Below are 15,889 nucleotides of genomic sequence, written 5' to 3'. Positions count from 1 at the left end.
ACTTCGGTATACTTGTTTTAGATAAAGAAGCAATTAAAGATTTAAAGTTATTTCAAGGGTACTTTTCAAACAATCAGAGGTAAACAAGCTGATTTTTGACTTGAAATTTACCAGTAGTATGCAATTAAGGACCCAAAATAACTTCAGTGCTATGGTTTGTTCAAAGATTTGAATAAAAAGACTGCTCCATCACAGTCTTTTCAATCTAATTCCACAAGTCAGCATGCAGATACCCTTCCTATAAGCATCAGACCCTCTCCCCTTGAGTATGTCTGAAATCCATAACCAAATATTCAATCCAAATATTCAACTGAGCCACTTTACAAAATTACACCGCAAAATTGAAAAGACAAGAGGTCCAATCAGACCAATCTCGAAAAGATGTAAAACCACCCTTGGCATTTGAAAGCATAGAGCAATTTTAACTTAGCGTTTATGGTATTCTCTAGATTTAGAATAAGAGTTCCAAGATGACGCAAGAGTAGTTCAGTCACTCCGGTCAGTCTGTCTGCCAATTTTGCCTTTGAAATCTCAGCTTCACCTGTAAAAATAAAAAAATAAAAGGAAAGAACAAGATGGAAAAGGACACTTTGGGATCCAAACATCCTAACATAACAGATAGTAACCTTTGTGAGAAGCTAACACCTCAAGCTCAAGCCAAAGCTAATGCTAGTATGACTAGCACAGTTTCAAAAGGGGTGCCTCTGCAGGTTATTATGGCACAGACGTGCCTTCTCTAAAGTGCAGATCCCCGCGAGGTGGACAGGGGAGATGACGTAACACTTGAATGCAATCCATGCTGATTGCATTGCAGCGTGAGATGGCATCAATGAGAGCTGAGATAAAGGCTGAGGCGGCAGTTGCTTTGTCAAATTAGAAGCGGACATGATAGGCCTGAAGGCAGACTTGAAAGTCGGCTGGCGTGTGGTTTGTACTGAGCTATGTATTTCAGACAATACGGATGAGCTGAGCGAACTGAGAGCCAAGTTGATGAAACTGCGGGCGAAGAGCAAGATTCTGAATTTGGAGTCCAGATCTCACAAAAAACAATCCAAGACTGGTGGGAATTTATGAGGGCACGGAGAAAGACAACGTTAAGGGCTTCCTCAAGACTGTAGTCTCGGACCTTGTATCCGGGACTATTTTTGATTAGGGATCGGTTTGTGGTTACCAGGAGGCTCACCAATACCATGTGTTATGGGACTGTCCAGTTGCTCAGAAATATTGGATTGAGATCAACAAAGCAACAGTTTTTGACATCGCTATCCACTTTTACATGTACTGTACATGTACTTAGACCTTAAAACTCCTGCCATGGCCTTTGGAGCATACTCTTGGCAGCATGGAAAAATGCCCTAAACATAACATAAGACATAAGATGCACCTACAATAAAGGACTGGACTGACATTATATTGGACATGTGGGAAAAAACATGCCGAATTAATGTGGAAATGGAGACATTTTACAGACTTTAGACACGGTGGGATTTGACTGTAATGTGATTTTTCTTTGAATGTTTTGTGCTACTTGTGTTCTTTTTATTTAGCCGTTTGTACTGCGGTTGTGTTCTGTCCTGTTCTGTATTTTATGTTTTATTTAGGGAAGAAACGAAAAAAACTTCTGGAAAAGGTCAGTTATAGTATCTAAATGAAGAGTGTGTTATTCTATGCAGAGTATATAAATAATGGGATATAGATGGACTGTAAAAAAAGAAAGAAAAGAAAATATGCTTTTTAATAATGATTATGTGTTTATAAAGGCAACAAGCGATGACAATTACATAGAATGTGGTAATGACCTTAATATGGCTTTGTAGTTTTTCAGTAGTCGTAGTAAATCATAATCACTATGCAGACATAGTAGAACCCAGTACATGTTTCTTATTTAAAACTAGTGATGTTGTACCATGTTTGTTCAAGCAATATTTAAACATCAGACATTCCAAATGTGCAGGCGTAGTGAAATCTGGAGAGAAACGCTTGACTCACATTAAATCCTGTTCAGTGTCATTCTCACAACTGCACTCAACACTGAACCCCAGTAATATTACAGTGCGCTGTCTGTATCTCCCACCGTCTGTTCTGTAATAGGGTTGTGGCCAAATTCCCTTTGAGGAGCTTTTTGAAATTCTATTTACGCATAATATAATAAATCAGATTCAGACACCTGCTGCAAAGAGAAACTGAACAACGGAAAGTCCAGTTATGTCCATTATGTACCCCTGCAAAATGAAACCAGACTGGTCAAGAAGGATGGAATTTGGTCGTCAGGGGTTTCTGTAGGGCCCTCTATAATAATTATAATGGGGTGTTATAGTATAATTGATCCCTGGAGGGAGAAATTCATTTTTATGTCACCACAGCTCGGCTAGCACAGTGAGGTGTGAGTCTGTGACAGAACTCCACCTCAGGGGCCAAAGAGGATTTGGTGGCTGCTTCAGGACACTATACATTGGGCAAGAACAAAAACTAAACCTAATCACATGAGCTTGGTCTAGTCTTGCAATGCAAAACAGTAATATATTTGACTCAAAATTTCTAAAAACTCTTAGGTCTCTGCCAGTGGGTTTCTTCTGGTAAGTTCTGGCACGATCGTCTGCAGGTCCAGGCTTTCTTTGGAGAAAAAGTTGATTATGTTGTGTCCTCCTTTGGGTTAGTCTGCATTCATAACTTCTTTAGTCTCGGACTGGTAGGCCTGTTATAACCCTAGTTTAAATGTTTGTCATGTTTTTATTCTTTAATTTTTTTTCAAAAATGTAATTCTGTAAAATTGCAGTTAACTTATTCATTCATTCATTCAGTTAACTTAGATAAAATCTGGAAAAATATAGATTTATTATTGACATTACTGACATAATTTAACTTCAAGTTGATTAATTTCTGCGTGCTTTCAGTGTTGATTCAATTGTATGCCTATTTAAAACACAAACTGTGATTTTTTTTTTTTTTTAAACAAATGTTGAAACTGGACATTCGTCCCTCGGGTTTCTGTCCATTTTCTAGCCACTCAAGGGTCTAAGAACGTCTCTGAATGTGAAAAACGCTTAACTAGCCAATCACTCGAAAAAGTATGAGCCGCACAGAGGAAGTGCAATAAAAGGCATTGTCACATTCTCGTAGAGGTGTGCATTGCCTCTAATCTGGCGATACAATACGTATCACGATTCACATGTCACTATACAATATTTCAAGATGACTGTGTGAAAGTATTGATCCTCAATGACTCTCAGTGAAAGTACTTAATGATTCAGTATTGATTCTGAATCAGTGAAAGTAGAGATACTTTGGGGACACGGCACATCCTGTTTCCAAAACAAAGAAACTACTTGTAATTTCTAATATCGGTATATACAATCATTTAAAGTGGTACTTTGACTGAAAGGGTCAATGGCATAGTGCTGCCCTCTACTGTCTTGGCAGAATTGGCAACCTCATTAATATGATTGACATAATCAAAATAACACGATACTGACATAGGCTTATCAATACCAGTATCGTGACTGTGAGTATTGTGATATTTAGGTGAATCGATTTTTTTTAACACCCCTACTTTTTTTGTAACGTCTCTGTGTTTATTTGATGAAAAGATGAGAAAACAGTCAAGACTTTGTTTGCATTAATCCAGGTGGCATCGGCACTTTTTCATTAGTTTGATTCCACCAGCATTGTATGAAAGTTGACAAGTAAAGCTGACAAGTTTGCTGTGCTGTTCATTTGACTAATGCTCAGCAGCGAGACATTAAGGGATCATCTCAAAATGGGTTGAAGCTGAAAAGACGAAAAATTTTACGTGGTGCGTTGTGATCACGGCGCGCCGTGGCCAGCGCGAGGGAGCACCCGCCCCGCTCCCCGCGCTGGCCACGGCGCGCCGTGGACCATGTGGATTGAGTAAACAAACATGCGCAACAGGTGACATTATTTGGAGAATTCATAACTTCTACTGATAAACATACCAAAGGATGTTCAGAGATGTTCACTAGAGGTGAGCAGGGTCTATAAAGCTACTATCGTTTTATCAACGCGTTAACATTTTATGTGAAGCCAGTCTTTCGTCTTTTGAGGGGGGGAGGGGGTCCAGAGAGAGACGAAAAAAATTACGTCTTTTCAGCTTCAACCCATTTTGAGATGATCCCTAAGTGAGATGTTGTTTTAAGTGGATAGGAATTCAAAGTGTGGACAGCAACCAAATGCAGCTGCACATCACATCTACCTACAGTATAAACCATCATGCTATTTTTGGTTAAAACTTGATACAATAGTTCAAGGGAAAAGAAATCTTCATTGGCTGGACAAGTAAATCAGTGGGGTTGGTGCAGCAGTAGCTCAGTTGTCAGCAGAGTGTTCTGGCTTGTAAAAAAGTAATATTATAAAAGAGAGAGAAGCCCTTTACACACTGTGGATTGCTGCTCAATAAGTACGGAGCAACACGAGTAGATAAGATAAGATAATCCTTTATTGTCCACATATGGGGAAATTTCATTGATACAACGCAGGTAGATACAGAGGAAAAGGACAGATTATAGGAAGTTTAAAAAACACTCTTAATAGAAGAACTCTCATAAACATGGCCAAAATCAAAAATATAGTGTCAAAACCAGATTTAGAGAGACATATCCATGTGTTTGTCTCCAGTAGACTAGACTACTGTAACAGCCTGCTCACTGGCCTCTCCAAACGAGTTGTAAAACAGCTGCAGTACATCCAGAACGCTGCTGCTCGGGTCCTAACTAGAACCAGGAAGTATGATCACATTAGTCCTGTTCTCAGGTCTCTGCACTGGCTCCCTGTGGCTCAGAGAATAGACTTTAAAGCAGCTCTGCTTGTGGACCAGTCTCTCCATGGCCTAGCACCAAAGAACATCTTGGACATGTTAGTGCCATATGAACCATCTCGGATTCTGAGGACCTCAGGGACCGGCCTCCTGCTGGTGCCCAGAGTCAGGAATAAACATGGGGAATCTGCATTTCAGTTTTATGCAGCTAAAATCTGGAACAGTCTTCCTGAAGATGTGAGACAGGTTCTACTCTGACAATGTTCAAATCTAAGCTAAAAACAGTTTTGTTTAGCTGCGCATATGACTGAAAGGATTTTTTCTTTGCACTCTTCTCTTTTGTTTGTGATTTTATTAGTTTAGACAATCAGTTGGATTGATAATTTTTAATTTAGTTAATTTTATTGTATTTCTGTTTCTGTAATTTCTTTGTGATTTTAAAGCATTTTTTTCCTGCTGTGTGAAGCACTTTGAATTGCCTTGTGTATGAAATGTGCTCTACAAATAAACTTGCCTTGCCATATAAACAAAAACTCTTATAGACAAAACCTCCCATTTCCCAAAAAGGGATGGAGGGGAAATGTTGCTTAACGTTTGCATGAGCAAAGACACTCCCATAGGTGAAGATGCTGTGAGATTGAGGGTTGAATGAAGCAATGAAGGCAAAAGTAAACACACACACACCAAAAGATTTGATTATAAGATGTTAAGTGCTATTGCCATAAAGCTGCACTCATAGATGTGATTGCTTTGAACTATTTTACAAGTTAAATTGTTTTTGGTACATCATCCTAATACTTTCAAATATGTCGTTATGACACTGTGGTTCTGAAGAGGTATGGTGTGATAACAAGAAGAGCAGGGGAGCCTTAAATTACATTTTGTCCATTACCGAAATGAATCCAAAAATGAGAACCTGCCCCTTATGAAGAGCCATGTTTCATTAAAGGCAATTAAATTCAAAGTATGCAATGAGTGTGGCAGCAATTTACTTAATTAGAGGAACTTGATGGCGAGAAATGTAATTTCAGAGCATCTTCACCCAGATGATATGAAGTGACAGATAATAATGTGTTCAATATGACAGACAGGCAATTATTTATATATTTGATGGATAGATAAATATAATGAGACTTCATCTAAATTAATGAATCTTGATTAAATAATTTACATGTATGAATTAAATATTTTTTTAAGGCAATAAAATTAAGTAAATAAAATACTCAAGAGTGATTGTGTTGTGTTAGAACATGGTATTGGATGATGATAGTTTACTTTGCAGTGATTTAGTATGGACGCACACATAAAATAATCCTAGTTCCTGAATTATAAGCAACCATTAAAGAACTTCCGAAAACAAAAAGTAAGTCACTTAGGAAGAGGCAAAAATATGAACATTTTCCCAATCATTCAACTTTCCTACTCCACATGAAAATCCTTTAAAATACAAAAAAAATACAGTAGGCCTGCATTAAAAATACTATAAAACAACAGTTTTAAAGTTCCTCAAACAAATGCAAATAAACGTACATGTTTGCTTCACTCATTCAGTTGATGTATATAGATGTCAAAGTGTGAGTGTGGTGTTTGCAGTAAAACAAACTGCTCTGTCTTATAGCTGAGACCGGTTATAAGAAGGGCCCCCACGAGGCCCCTGTTCCGAGCAAACAAACTCCCAAGGGCCTGCTCTGGTCCTGGCCCTGCCTCTGTTCTCCAGAGGTTAACCAAAGCTGCAGCCTGCCGCTCATGTGCGACGAGAGAGGAGACGAGACGAGTGCTCTATCGTCACACAGCAGCTGTTGGGGGAACAGGGGACTGAAGGCAACGGCAACTATACAGTCTAATGATTGATAGAGAGAGAGAGAGAGAGAGAGAGAGAGAGAGAGAGAGAGAGCGAGAGAGAGAGAGAGAGAGAGAGAGAGAGAGTGAGTTCATATTTCTTCACAACTGACACATATTTATTATTATTATAAATGTTATTATTTCATTCGTATTCTAATACAACTAAAGTTGATTTACCTAAAGTATAAATGTTTTGGATAACGTAGATAAACATTCACATGAGATTAGTCAAAGCACCATTGGCAAACATGGCATTAGCAAAACAATTTTATGGATGGGCTTAAACTCATCAAAACGCAAGAAGTCAACAATAAAGTCGTCCGAGCCTTCAGCCAAACCAAAGAATCATTTGGCACATTTTTGTGTGTCAAAAAATCTATCAGACAATGCTCACAACAGAACTATGCTTCTTCTAAACTGGCTTAATAATTGTTAGAAGTGCAAAAATGAATCTTCTGTTTGTGCACTGATAAATAAGCCATGGCTGAGTGCAGAGACAAATACCCCTAAACAAAAGAATGCACATCAGAAGCCTGGTAAGAGGAGTGAGGGTCTATAGTGACATGTCTGTAGTGACATACATGACCAAAGGAGGCTCTGAGAGGAATGAATCATCAGATTACTGCTTGAACAAAAGCCCATGCAGTGAGCTAGAACTGTATTGACTAATGTGGATGTGATGTTCATGTGGCCACAACGAAGCAGATCAAAATAATACTTCATTTAACAGATTCCCTACGTGCACTCACATTTCACGTTTCTGAGACCATATGTGAGATGGAAACTGTGGTGATGTGGGTCCAACAGTCATGAACTGAACTAATGGCAATTATTTCTGCATTGATTGTTAATCGGAGAAGGCTTTGCACTGGTCACGAAGGGGAAATTCATTAGCATGCACATACTGTGGCATTTTGCCTGCGTGACAAAACAGCTATCCTCAAATGAGAATGGAATGCTAAGCTTGAGTTAGTTCGTAAACTGCAGTTGTCTCACATCATCTCAAATTACCAAAGAATACACACTCATACAAAAAGCACTCACAATTCAGGGTTTAAACTAGTTCAATCAATGCTGCACATTATTGAAACAAACAAAAAATGTATTCTAATCAATCACCTCCCTTTGGAACAACAGCACAAAATAAATATTGAATACAAATTAGTGATTAACTTGAATATGTTTTGTAACCAAATTACTTGTGTGTTTACAGGTGGCCTGTGCATCTCCCAGTCATTAAAAATACCACGTGAACCCAAACTGAATGAGTTTGACAAGATCATCCGCCGACTGAGTGAGAATCCCAACGCCAGAGTTGTCATTATGTTCGCCAATGAGGATGACATCAGGTATGCAATAGATGCAAAATATGATACAAAATATGATACAAATTAAATCTGACCTAAAATCTAAATACAAACATTACAATATGGAGTGACTATCAGAGTATTGTCAAGTTGAGGTATTGTAAAACAGGAACAATAGTAGTTGGGGTTAGTCACCAACCAGAGAGTATACGGTTCAAACCAGACTCAAAAACACACTCTGGTCATTATGTCCTTGAGCAAGACACTTCACACATTTAGTTTACTCCATAGTTTGTGGCCAAGAAATAAACCCAATTAGACCCATTCAGTCCCATGTCCACTGTAATAACCAGAGCTCTTCATGTATGCAGATTTATAGTCCTTATAAGGTTTAACATTTATTATAAAGGTTGAACAAGGTCTTCCCCTCAGGTCTTCTTTACAGCTGACATTAAAATGTCAAAAATATCTCCAGTGGATGTGTCCAAAGATTTTCAGCACCCAGATGTTGCTTAGAGGTGGCATTTAGAGCCAATTAAAATAAAAATGTAAAACCAAACATGGTGTTCTGGTAATAAATATGACTTCTCTTTAACGTGAAATGTACTTATTAAAGAGAAGGTCATCAGGGTTATGTTTTGATCTCCTTTTTTATTTTATTTTTTACAACAAAGCAGATGCCTCCTAGCCTTGATGGGAAAGAAGTGCTCTCTACTAAACCACTCTATTCCTGTTTTTAACCACAGACATACACAATGCATTGTTGAAACTCGTAACCTCCCATTAAGTCTCTGATCTAAATTAAGAACAAATTAATTAGCTGCAGATTTGAACAGCACACACAGAGCTACACTGTTGTGGCCCAACGGAGACCTGAGTTGCCCAGACAACAGTGAGATGGACAAGCACAAGGCAGTCTCTTGACGATGACCAGGCCAAAGCGCCATTGCTCATTGACTTAATCCGGCCCCGATAACGCCTAATAGTCTGGATATATAGTAATTACAGAAAGCCAGGGGGATTTCTGAACTCAATGCCTGCTCTATCCTTGAACCGTGTGAATCCTTGTCAGTGTGAGATGGAAGTGCAACTGCTCACAGGGAAGAGGTGCAATGCTTATAATATTACTGTCTATTTTAATATAAATGTAATGGAATAGAATTAATCAGTTGGAATACAAAGTTATATTGTACAGTTAATTTATCCAACTATGCATGTATATTTGTTGATATGTGGCTCATTAAATCAGTTGCTCAGAACCTTTATGCACGAAATGTATGTATTTATATGAAATAATAATTCCAAAATGTACTGTCCCCTTGGTAAACTTTAGAGCTCAGTGTGCACATGTAGATACAGATTTCTGTCTTTTATCTCAAGGCGACTCCTGCAAGCTGCAAAGAAGGCCAATCAGACGGGTCATTTCATCTGGGTTGGTTCAGACAGCTGGGGTTCCAAAATTGCCCCCATCCTGAACCAAGAGGAAATGGCAGAAGGCGCTGTTACCATCCTGCCCAAGCGCCAGTCCATCAAAGGTATCATTACATAAAATTAACAAAGCAGCACAATAATCACAATAGCATAGAGTGTGATTAAAATTAAATTATATATGTGCTATACACTGTAAAATAGAACTGTAATTGTCATTACATGCTTTTGTAACCTTATAAATATGGCTGTAGCTGTTTGAAATGTAAAAGTAAAAGAAATATTGAGAGCTTTTGTGGAGCCTACTGTGTTTGGACGTCGTTAGCCAATATAATGTTACTCAATTACCTTTAAAAGCTCACAGGGAACACATAACTTTGCCTAGTGTCCAGTATACTTATTACAATAATAACCAACCATCCAATATGTTTAAATGTGGTATGAGATTTGTTATTTTATGCAGGTTTTGACAGATATTTCACCAGTCGCACACTTGAAAACAATCGACGAAATATCTGGTTCGCTGAGTTTTGGGAGAACAACTTCCAGTGCAAGCTAAGTCGACACGCTGTGAAGAAGGGATCAGGAATCAAGAAATGCACAAGTGAGTGTGGTTTAAAGGGCTTCTCTCATTCAATACAAAAATCTGTATATTGATTGATTGATTGATTGGTGTATGTGTACTGGGCATAGTTAAGTTGATGTATTTGTCATTTAGGAATACCAGTCACACTTTTCTCAATCAAGCATAATCATGATGGGTAAAGGAACTTGAAGCCATTGTTTTCTTTGCGCGGAAAAGAAAGCCTTCATTAGGGGTAGGGTGGGCTGGTTCAATTTGAAGTGGGTATTGAAATCATAAAACTGTAAAGAGGAAGCGCATGCGCCAAATGCGAATCAATGGTAAGCCATTAGAAAGCAGCTCTCAGGTCATTATAATCGGTGGATTTACAGGCAGGCGGTTGTCCAGCAGGGCACTTAAACAGAATAAAACTAGTCCATTACGGAAAAGACAAGAACCAACTCTAAAAACAACAATCCGGGTTGTTATTTCAATACCTTGGAGAATAGTAGTTTAACAACTTTACAGTACCTGTTAAAAAAGTACTGCTTTGTAGGTATGACAGTTAGGATATGGGAGTAACTATGCATCAGCTTCCCTTCAGGAACGCCACAGTCACTTGTTTCACTAGGTAAACAACACACTGGGTGCAGATGTACAATTGAAATTCTGTCTGCTTCCCACTCCTCTTGTAGCAGCTGCCCTAAAGGCCAAGGTTTTCCAAGTAGCTGCATCTCTATTGTCACCCGAAACAACAGGTCATTTCACTTCACTGCTAATGTGCACAGTGAACAGCTGCAGTACACTCCCCTTTACAACCATATGCTACAATACCTAGCCATTTTATGATGTCAAAATGAATTTTCATGATGATGGTGAGAAAGAAACTTAACCATAATTTGATCACGATTGTGAATTCTTTATTCACTGTCAATCAAAATTACCATACCTATATAACTCTCTACTAGCTCGATTGAATGAAAATACACATTATTTGGCTAGAGTACAATATATAATAAAATGGATATCAATGGGATTCATTCGCAAAATAGGGCAATTGCCTCTATGGCAATTGTAGAAAAAGATTCAGTTGTGGTCATCTGGACTTTTTAGAAAAACAAAATGTTTCGACTCAATCTGCGAATCGAGTCTGGGAACTCAGATATTTATCCTACTCTACTACTACTGCTTTATGATGAAGATGCACAACTCTCTGTGGTCCTGAACTTGCATTTCTTCTGTGTTGATAAAGCCTCTTATACAAAGGCTGTTTAGTCTCTCCAATGTACCACTCTTTACAATTTTCATTACTGCATTGGATAGAACAAACTACATTGTTTTGTTTTTGATCTAGTCCTTAGGGTGAACCAGTTTTTTGTCTTAAAGTGTTGCCTGGTTTAAAATAAACAGGGAGTTTGTGCCTAAACTTTCTTTGCTGTTTATCCGACAGTCCCGAGACATAATGGATAGAAACAACCTGACTTCTTGGTTCTGTTTCCCTTTTGTCCCCTTTGTCCTGCTTTTTGGAGCTCTTCACTTTGTTAAGCCCTCACAGGCTAAGAGAGCAATGTCAATTTTAAATATAACAGTTTCCATTTCCATGGAAACAAAATGTTTTGGCCAGTAGGCTTTATTAGACAGGAAAGTTTAGTGTGAAATGGGGATGAGAGAGAAGGGACGACGCGCAGTAAATTGTCCAAGCTGGGATTTGAACTCACGTCACTGCGGCCAGCTGCAAGTGGAGCCTGACATATGTGCTGCCAACTTAACCACATGTGACCACTGTGGCTACTGGCCTGGGTAGCACGGCAACACACATTTTATAGCAGAATTCCATTGGTTTGAATCTACCATAGTTTGTCAACATAACTGCTTCAAAACTCAAATGCTGTTTTTCAGCACGCATCTCTAAATTTTGACAGAAATCAAGACAGATCGAGACACTGGTACGATGCATCGTTACACCTACTCAATACTATAATCCTTATTTTGATAAACAAATATGACAACTTTAGTGATAAGTAGCAGATTTAGCACACCTCCAAGCAACAACAGAATCAGAATGTGTCTGTTGAAGAAATTACAAAATAATGAAGCCAACAGTGACTGGCATAAAGCATCTCTGAGAAAATAGGTCTTGCCGAACATGTTAAAGAAGGTACTTGTGGTGGAGCAAGCCAATGCACAGGGAGGCAGTAGATGGGATCTGAACTTCCAAAGTCAACATTGCAAGGCTGTCATCGTCAACTGGTGAAAAATGCAATGAGACAGTGGATGAAGTGAATGTATGTAGGGATGAGACAGGTAGGAGCGATAAAAAGCCTCTGACAGCCGCAGCGTGACTATCTTTGCCATCTTTACTTTTGCCTGTAGCCAGCTGGCAAACTACACAGCCTGCACAGTCAAAGCTTTATCATGGAGCCTGAACGGCCTTCTTCAAGTAAACACCAAATCCACTAGATAACAATAATACAAACATGAAGGATTCCCTTGTTTACCACTTAGTTTTTTTCTGAGCAACTGCCACACAGAACAGACTTTGTAGCATGATCATATAGCTCAGGTGTGCGCTTAAGATACCAAAAAGATGTAATCTGAATGAGCAGAGATGATTGATGAAACATTTTGCAATGGAATATTTTAATATAATGTGTTTTCATCAAAATAATATGAAAAAAGGGGAAGCAGTTTATAATAAATACAACTTAATTTCCCTTAACAAAGCACGAAGACTTCATTCATGAATAAAATGTAGTTTATTGAGCATGACTGATATTGATAGGAGTAGTAATATAATTGAAACAATAAATAAGGTGCAGAAAACCCAAATGTTCCAGATCCAATTTGGTAACATTTTGAATAACGCAGTCACTCGCAGAGTAATGCATGGCCATATGTGGTGCTTTTAATGGCGATCGGCAGACAACTGAAAAGGTGCATTTACCTCCACCTACTGTAGTTGTGTGTTTTACACTATACCGTTAAAAAGGGGAAAAAAAGGAAAAACACAGGAAAGAGAAAGAGAGAAAAATAGAGAGCGGGAGAGAGAGAGAGTGGGAGAGAGAGAGGATGAGAGAGGATGAGAGAGAGGAAGAAAGGGAAAGAGCGAAAAATAGAGACTGGATGGCCATATCCTGTACAATTACCTTGATCATTGAATGACGAAAACACTACATACGCTACACGTAATAGAACTACAAAGTAGAAATACAAACTGCATTCTCTGGAAGACATACAACCACAGAAGAGGTACAATTACAGAAGACGTACAACTACAGTAGGTGGCGGTAAATTCACCTTTTCAGTTTGCTGACAACCGCCAATAAAAGCAACGCAACAACAACTAATGAACTGCCGGCACTCTAAAAGATAGGAAAAATCCGGAAAAAACTACGAGGCCGAGGAATACCAAAAGTATCAATAATAATTACAAAAAAATATCTACAAAAAGAACCTTGAATTATGAAAATCGAACAAGAAATGCAACCAGTGAAACGATCCGAAAAACGTGTTTTTATAAAAGTAAATATCTTCAAGAACTTAATAGTGACTGCGTATGCATTATACAGTCACTCAATAACTACACTAATTCCTGCCTTAATAAAGCATGAACAAAGTTTGAATTGATAATGAACAAACAAGTCAGAATGATTCAGCCTTAGTACTGCATATACTCTTACCCTAATTTCTAATTCCTAACCCTAACTTAATGTTAATCAACTAGTTACTAAGCCCGAATCATTCTTAAAAAATTACATGTTCATTATGAATGAATGAAACATAAATTATTATGAATTTGTTCAGGCTTTGTTAAGGCAAATTAAGGTGTAGTTATTATAAAGTGGTACCTCTTACAATAAAAACATGCAGTAATGTGGGTGCAGCCAAAACAGTGCATTTAAAGGCGTAATGAACTATTTTTTGCCGATTTGAGAACTGAAGTGTGCATGTGCACTCTTCCCGTGCGGACTTACCGTATTTTGCGCACGAAAAGGCGCACCGGATTATTAAGCGCACCATCAGCTATCTGTGTACCATGTGTACTGGTCCATACATAAAGCACACCGGACGATAAAGCTTGGATCCACGCGGCAGTTCAGTGATGATTCCGGTCTTCCGGCCTCTGACCACAGTTGACTGATAATTCAGCGCATTTCTTGTGATAATATAACAGATCCAATGGTCTCTTGGTAGTAGCCATCGTGGGACAAAATTCTTGGGGTCCTTCATTTACCAGTAGGTGTCTGCATTGTGCCTGACTGAAAATGTTGTTTACGTTTTGACAAAGTTTCGCGTGCGCCGCGTGTAGCAGAAGACTACTATTTCCAGAATGCTTTGCACACATTTTGCTGGGATTTCCGGTTCCGGAGTACTGTAACTCTACTCGCGCGTCGCGTCTCATGTCCCAAATCTTCTTTATACACCGTGTACCACACAAAATATCTTCGCGGTCAGTAAGCACAACCAGAAATAAACCATATATTATGCGCACCGGACTATTAAGCGCGCGGACGGCTTTTGAGGACGTTAAAGACTTTGACGTGCGCCTTATAGTGCGGAAAATACGGTACACAAGAGCCTCGCAGCTAGAAGTGCGTTTGTTTATTAGCGCGACGGATCGCATCGCATCTCTCGTCTCCCGTAGATTTCCGTCTCTTCTGAGCCAGCTCGAACTGTCTTTCTCAGTCTTTATTTTGTCCCGTACATTGAGGGAACTATACTATGATAGATCCATGCGCTTAGCCACGGAGAAACGTGCTGCAGGTGAGCGGTAGGTGCGTTTTATGATTGATACGTGGCAGGACTAATCAGCAGTCCACGCCATGAAGAAATGAGACTCAGATTTGGGCCAAAAAATCATCCATTACGCCTTTAAGTACCGGTAATTGCATTTAAGATTTGCAGGCTAAAATGATGTCCCGAGTAGTAATGATATAAGGTGTTGCATTAGGTACTTTTTGAAATACAATATTATCAGAAAGTAAATGTTTAGCTAATTACTGTAATTCTGTCTTAAATGCTTTTTAAACCTCGGTCATCTCTTCACACAGTCAAATCTCAAATCTTCTGTTTGATCTCTCTATTGTTTTGAATTCAAAGAATATGATGAAAAACTCCAAGTTAAGTTGAAGAATTGAAAAACTTTCTGGCTTTATATCAACCTCATCCCTAAGGCAAACTCTGTTCAAAAAGCTGCATTATTGGACTAGGGTGGAACAATTTGGGAAAACAAAAATGCCTTTTCTGACAAATTGTATAATATTTTATGGTTAGATTAGGGATACCATTTCAAGATCTGTCCAAAAGCATATTAGAAAGAAGGCTGTATATTAACTACATGTGGTCATTACCTGCTTAATTGCAGCATTTGCTATTTGCTAATAGCAACCATTTAAATTGTGATTTCCATTCAATTTCAAGTAATCCTTAAGCCCCATATTGACCCTTTCTCCTCTAGACTGACCAATGGATTTCTAATTGAAACTCAGATCAACAATTAACGCATTTCTAACGCATCTGACCGAGCCCACCTATGATTAATATACACCTGTCATGACTAATTACAATATTACACAGGAATGGTTCAGCCTGTCTAGCTTTGTCTTCCTCAGCTCCCATAACACATCACTCTCACTGTTTGTTATTAATACATGTGTTATCTGATGTGGCAGCTCAGTGTTGAGGGTACTTTAATAATTACTATAATAGTAAAACTAGTGAAAAGTGTTTATACTTAGCATATCCAAATCAATTCTCAGTCAAGATCAAACTTGGTTTGGTCCTGTACTAGTCCTGGTTTAGTCAACGGAAGAACAGGTTTACTTCTGGGTTTAGTCCCAATTTTGATGTTATGCAAATACCATATCAAAATTAGGATCAAACTGAAACTAAAGTCGAGCTGTGCCTAGACCAGGACTAGGACCAGGATCAGGACTAAGCTGACCAGTGTGAATCCACCTCTCAACACTCTCAAGTCTC

The 15,889-nt window shown here is 38.6% G+C and overlaps 1 protein-coding gene across 2 annotated transcripts in view; it reads left to right on the top strand.

Moving 5' to 3' along the window:
• The window catches only part of LOC140362874 (metabotropic glutamate receptor 4-like), a 173,294-nt gene that overhangs the window by 146,261 nt on the left and 11,144 nt on the right, over positions 1-15,889 (top strand). For both annotated transcript variants that reach the window (XM_072449136.1, XM_072449137.1), the window contains exons 4-6: positions 7,827-7,962; positions 9,301-9,455; positions 9,812-9,952. In XM_072449136.1, the coding sequence (XP_072305237.1) occupies positions 7,827-7,962; positions 9,301-9,455; positions 9,812-9,952 (432 nt within the window). The remainder of the gene's footprint in view (positions 1-7,826; positions 7,963-9,300; positions 9,456-9,811; positions 9,953-15,889) is intronic.

This window comes from Eucyclogobius newberryi, unplaced genomic scaffold (genome assembly GCF_026437365.1).
Source record: "Eucyclogobius newberryi isolate DKJ021-1_F unplaced genomic scaffold, fEucNew1.0.hap1 SCAF_17, whole genome shotgun sequence".
Lineage (NCBI taxonomy): Eukaryota > Metazoa > Chordata > Actinopteri > Gobiiformes > Gobiidae > Eucyclogobius > Eucyclogobius newberryi.
The sequence above is the reverse complement of the archived record's forward strand: the minus strand, read 5'-3'. Positions and strand labels throughout refer to the sequence as shown.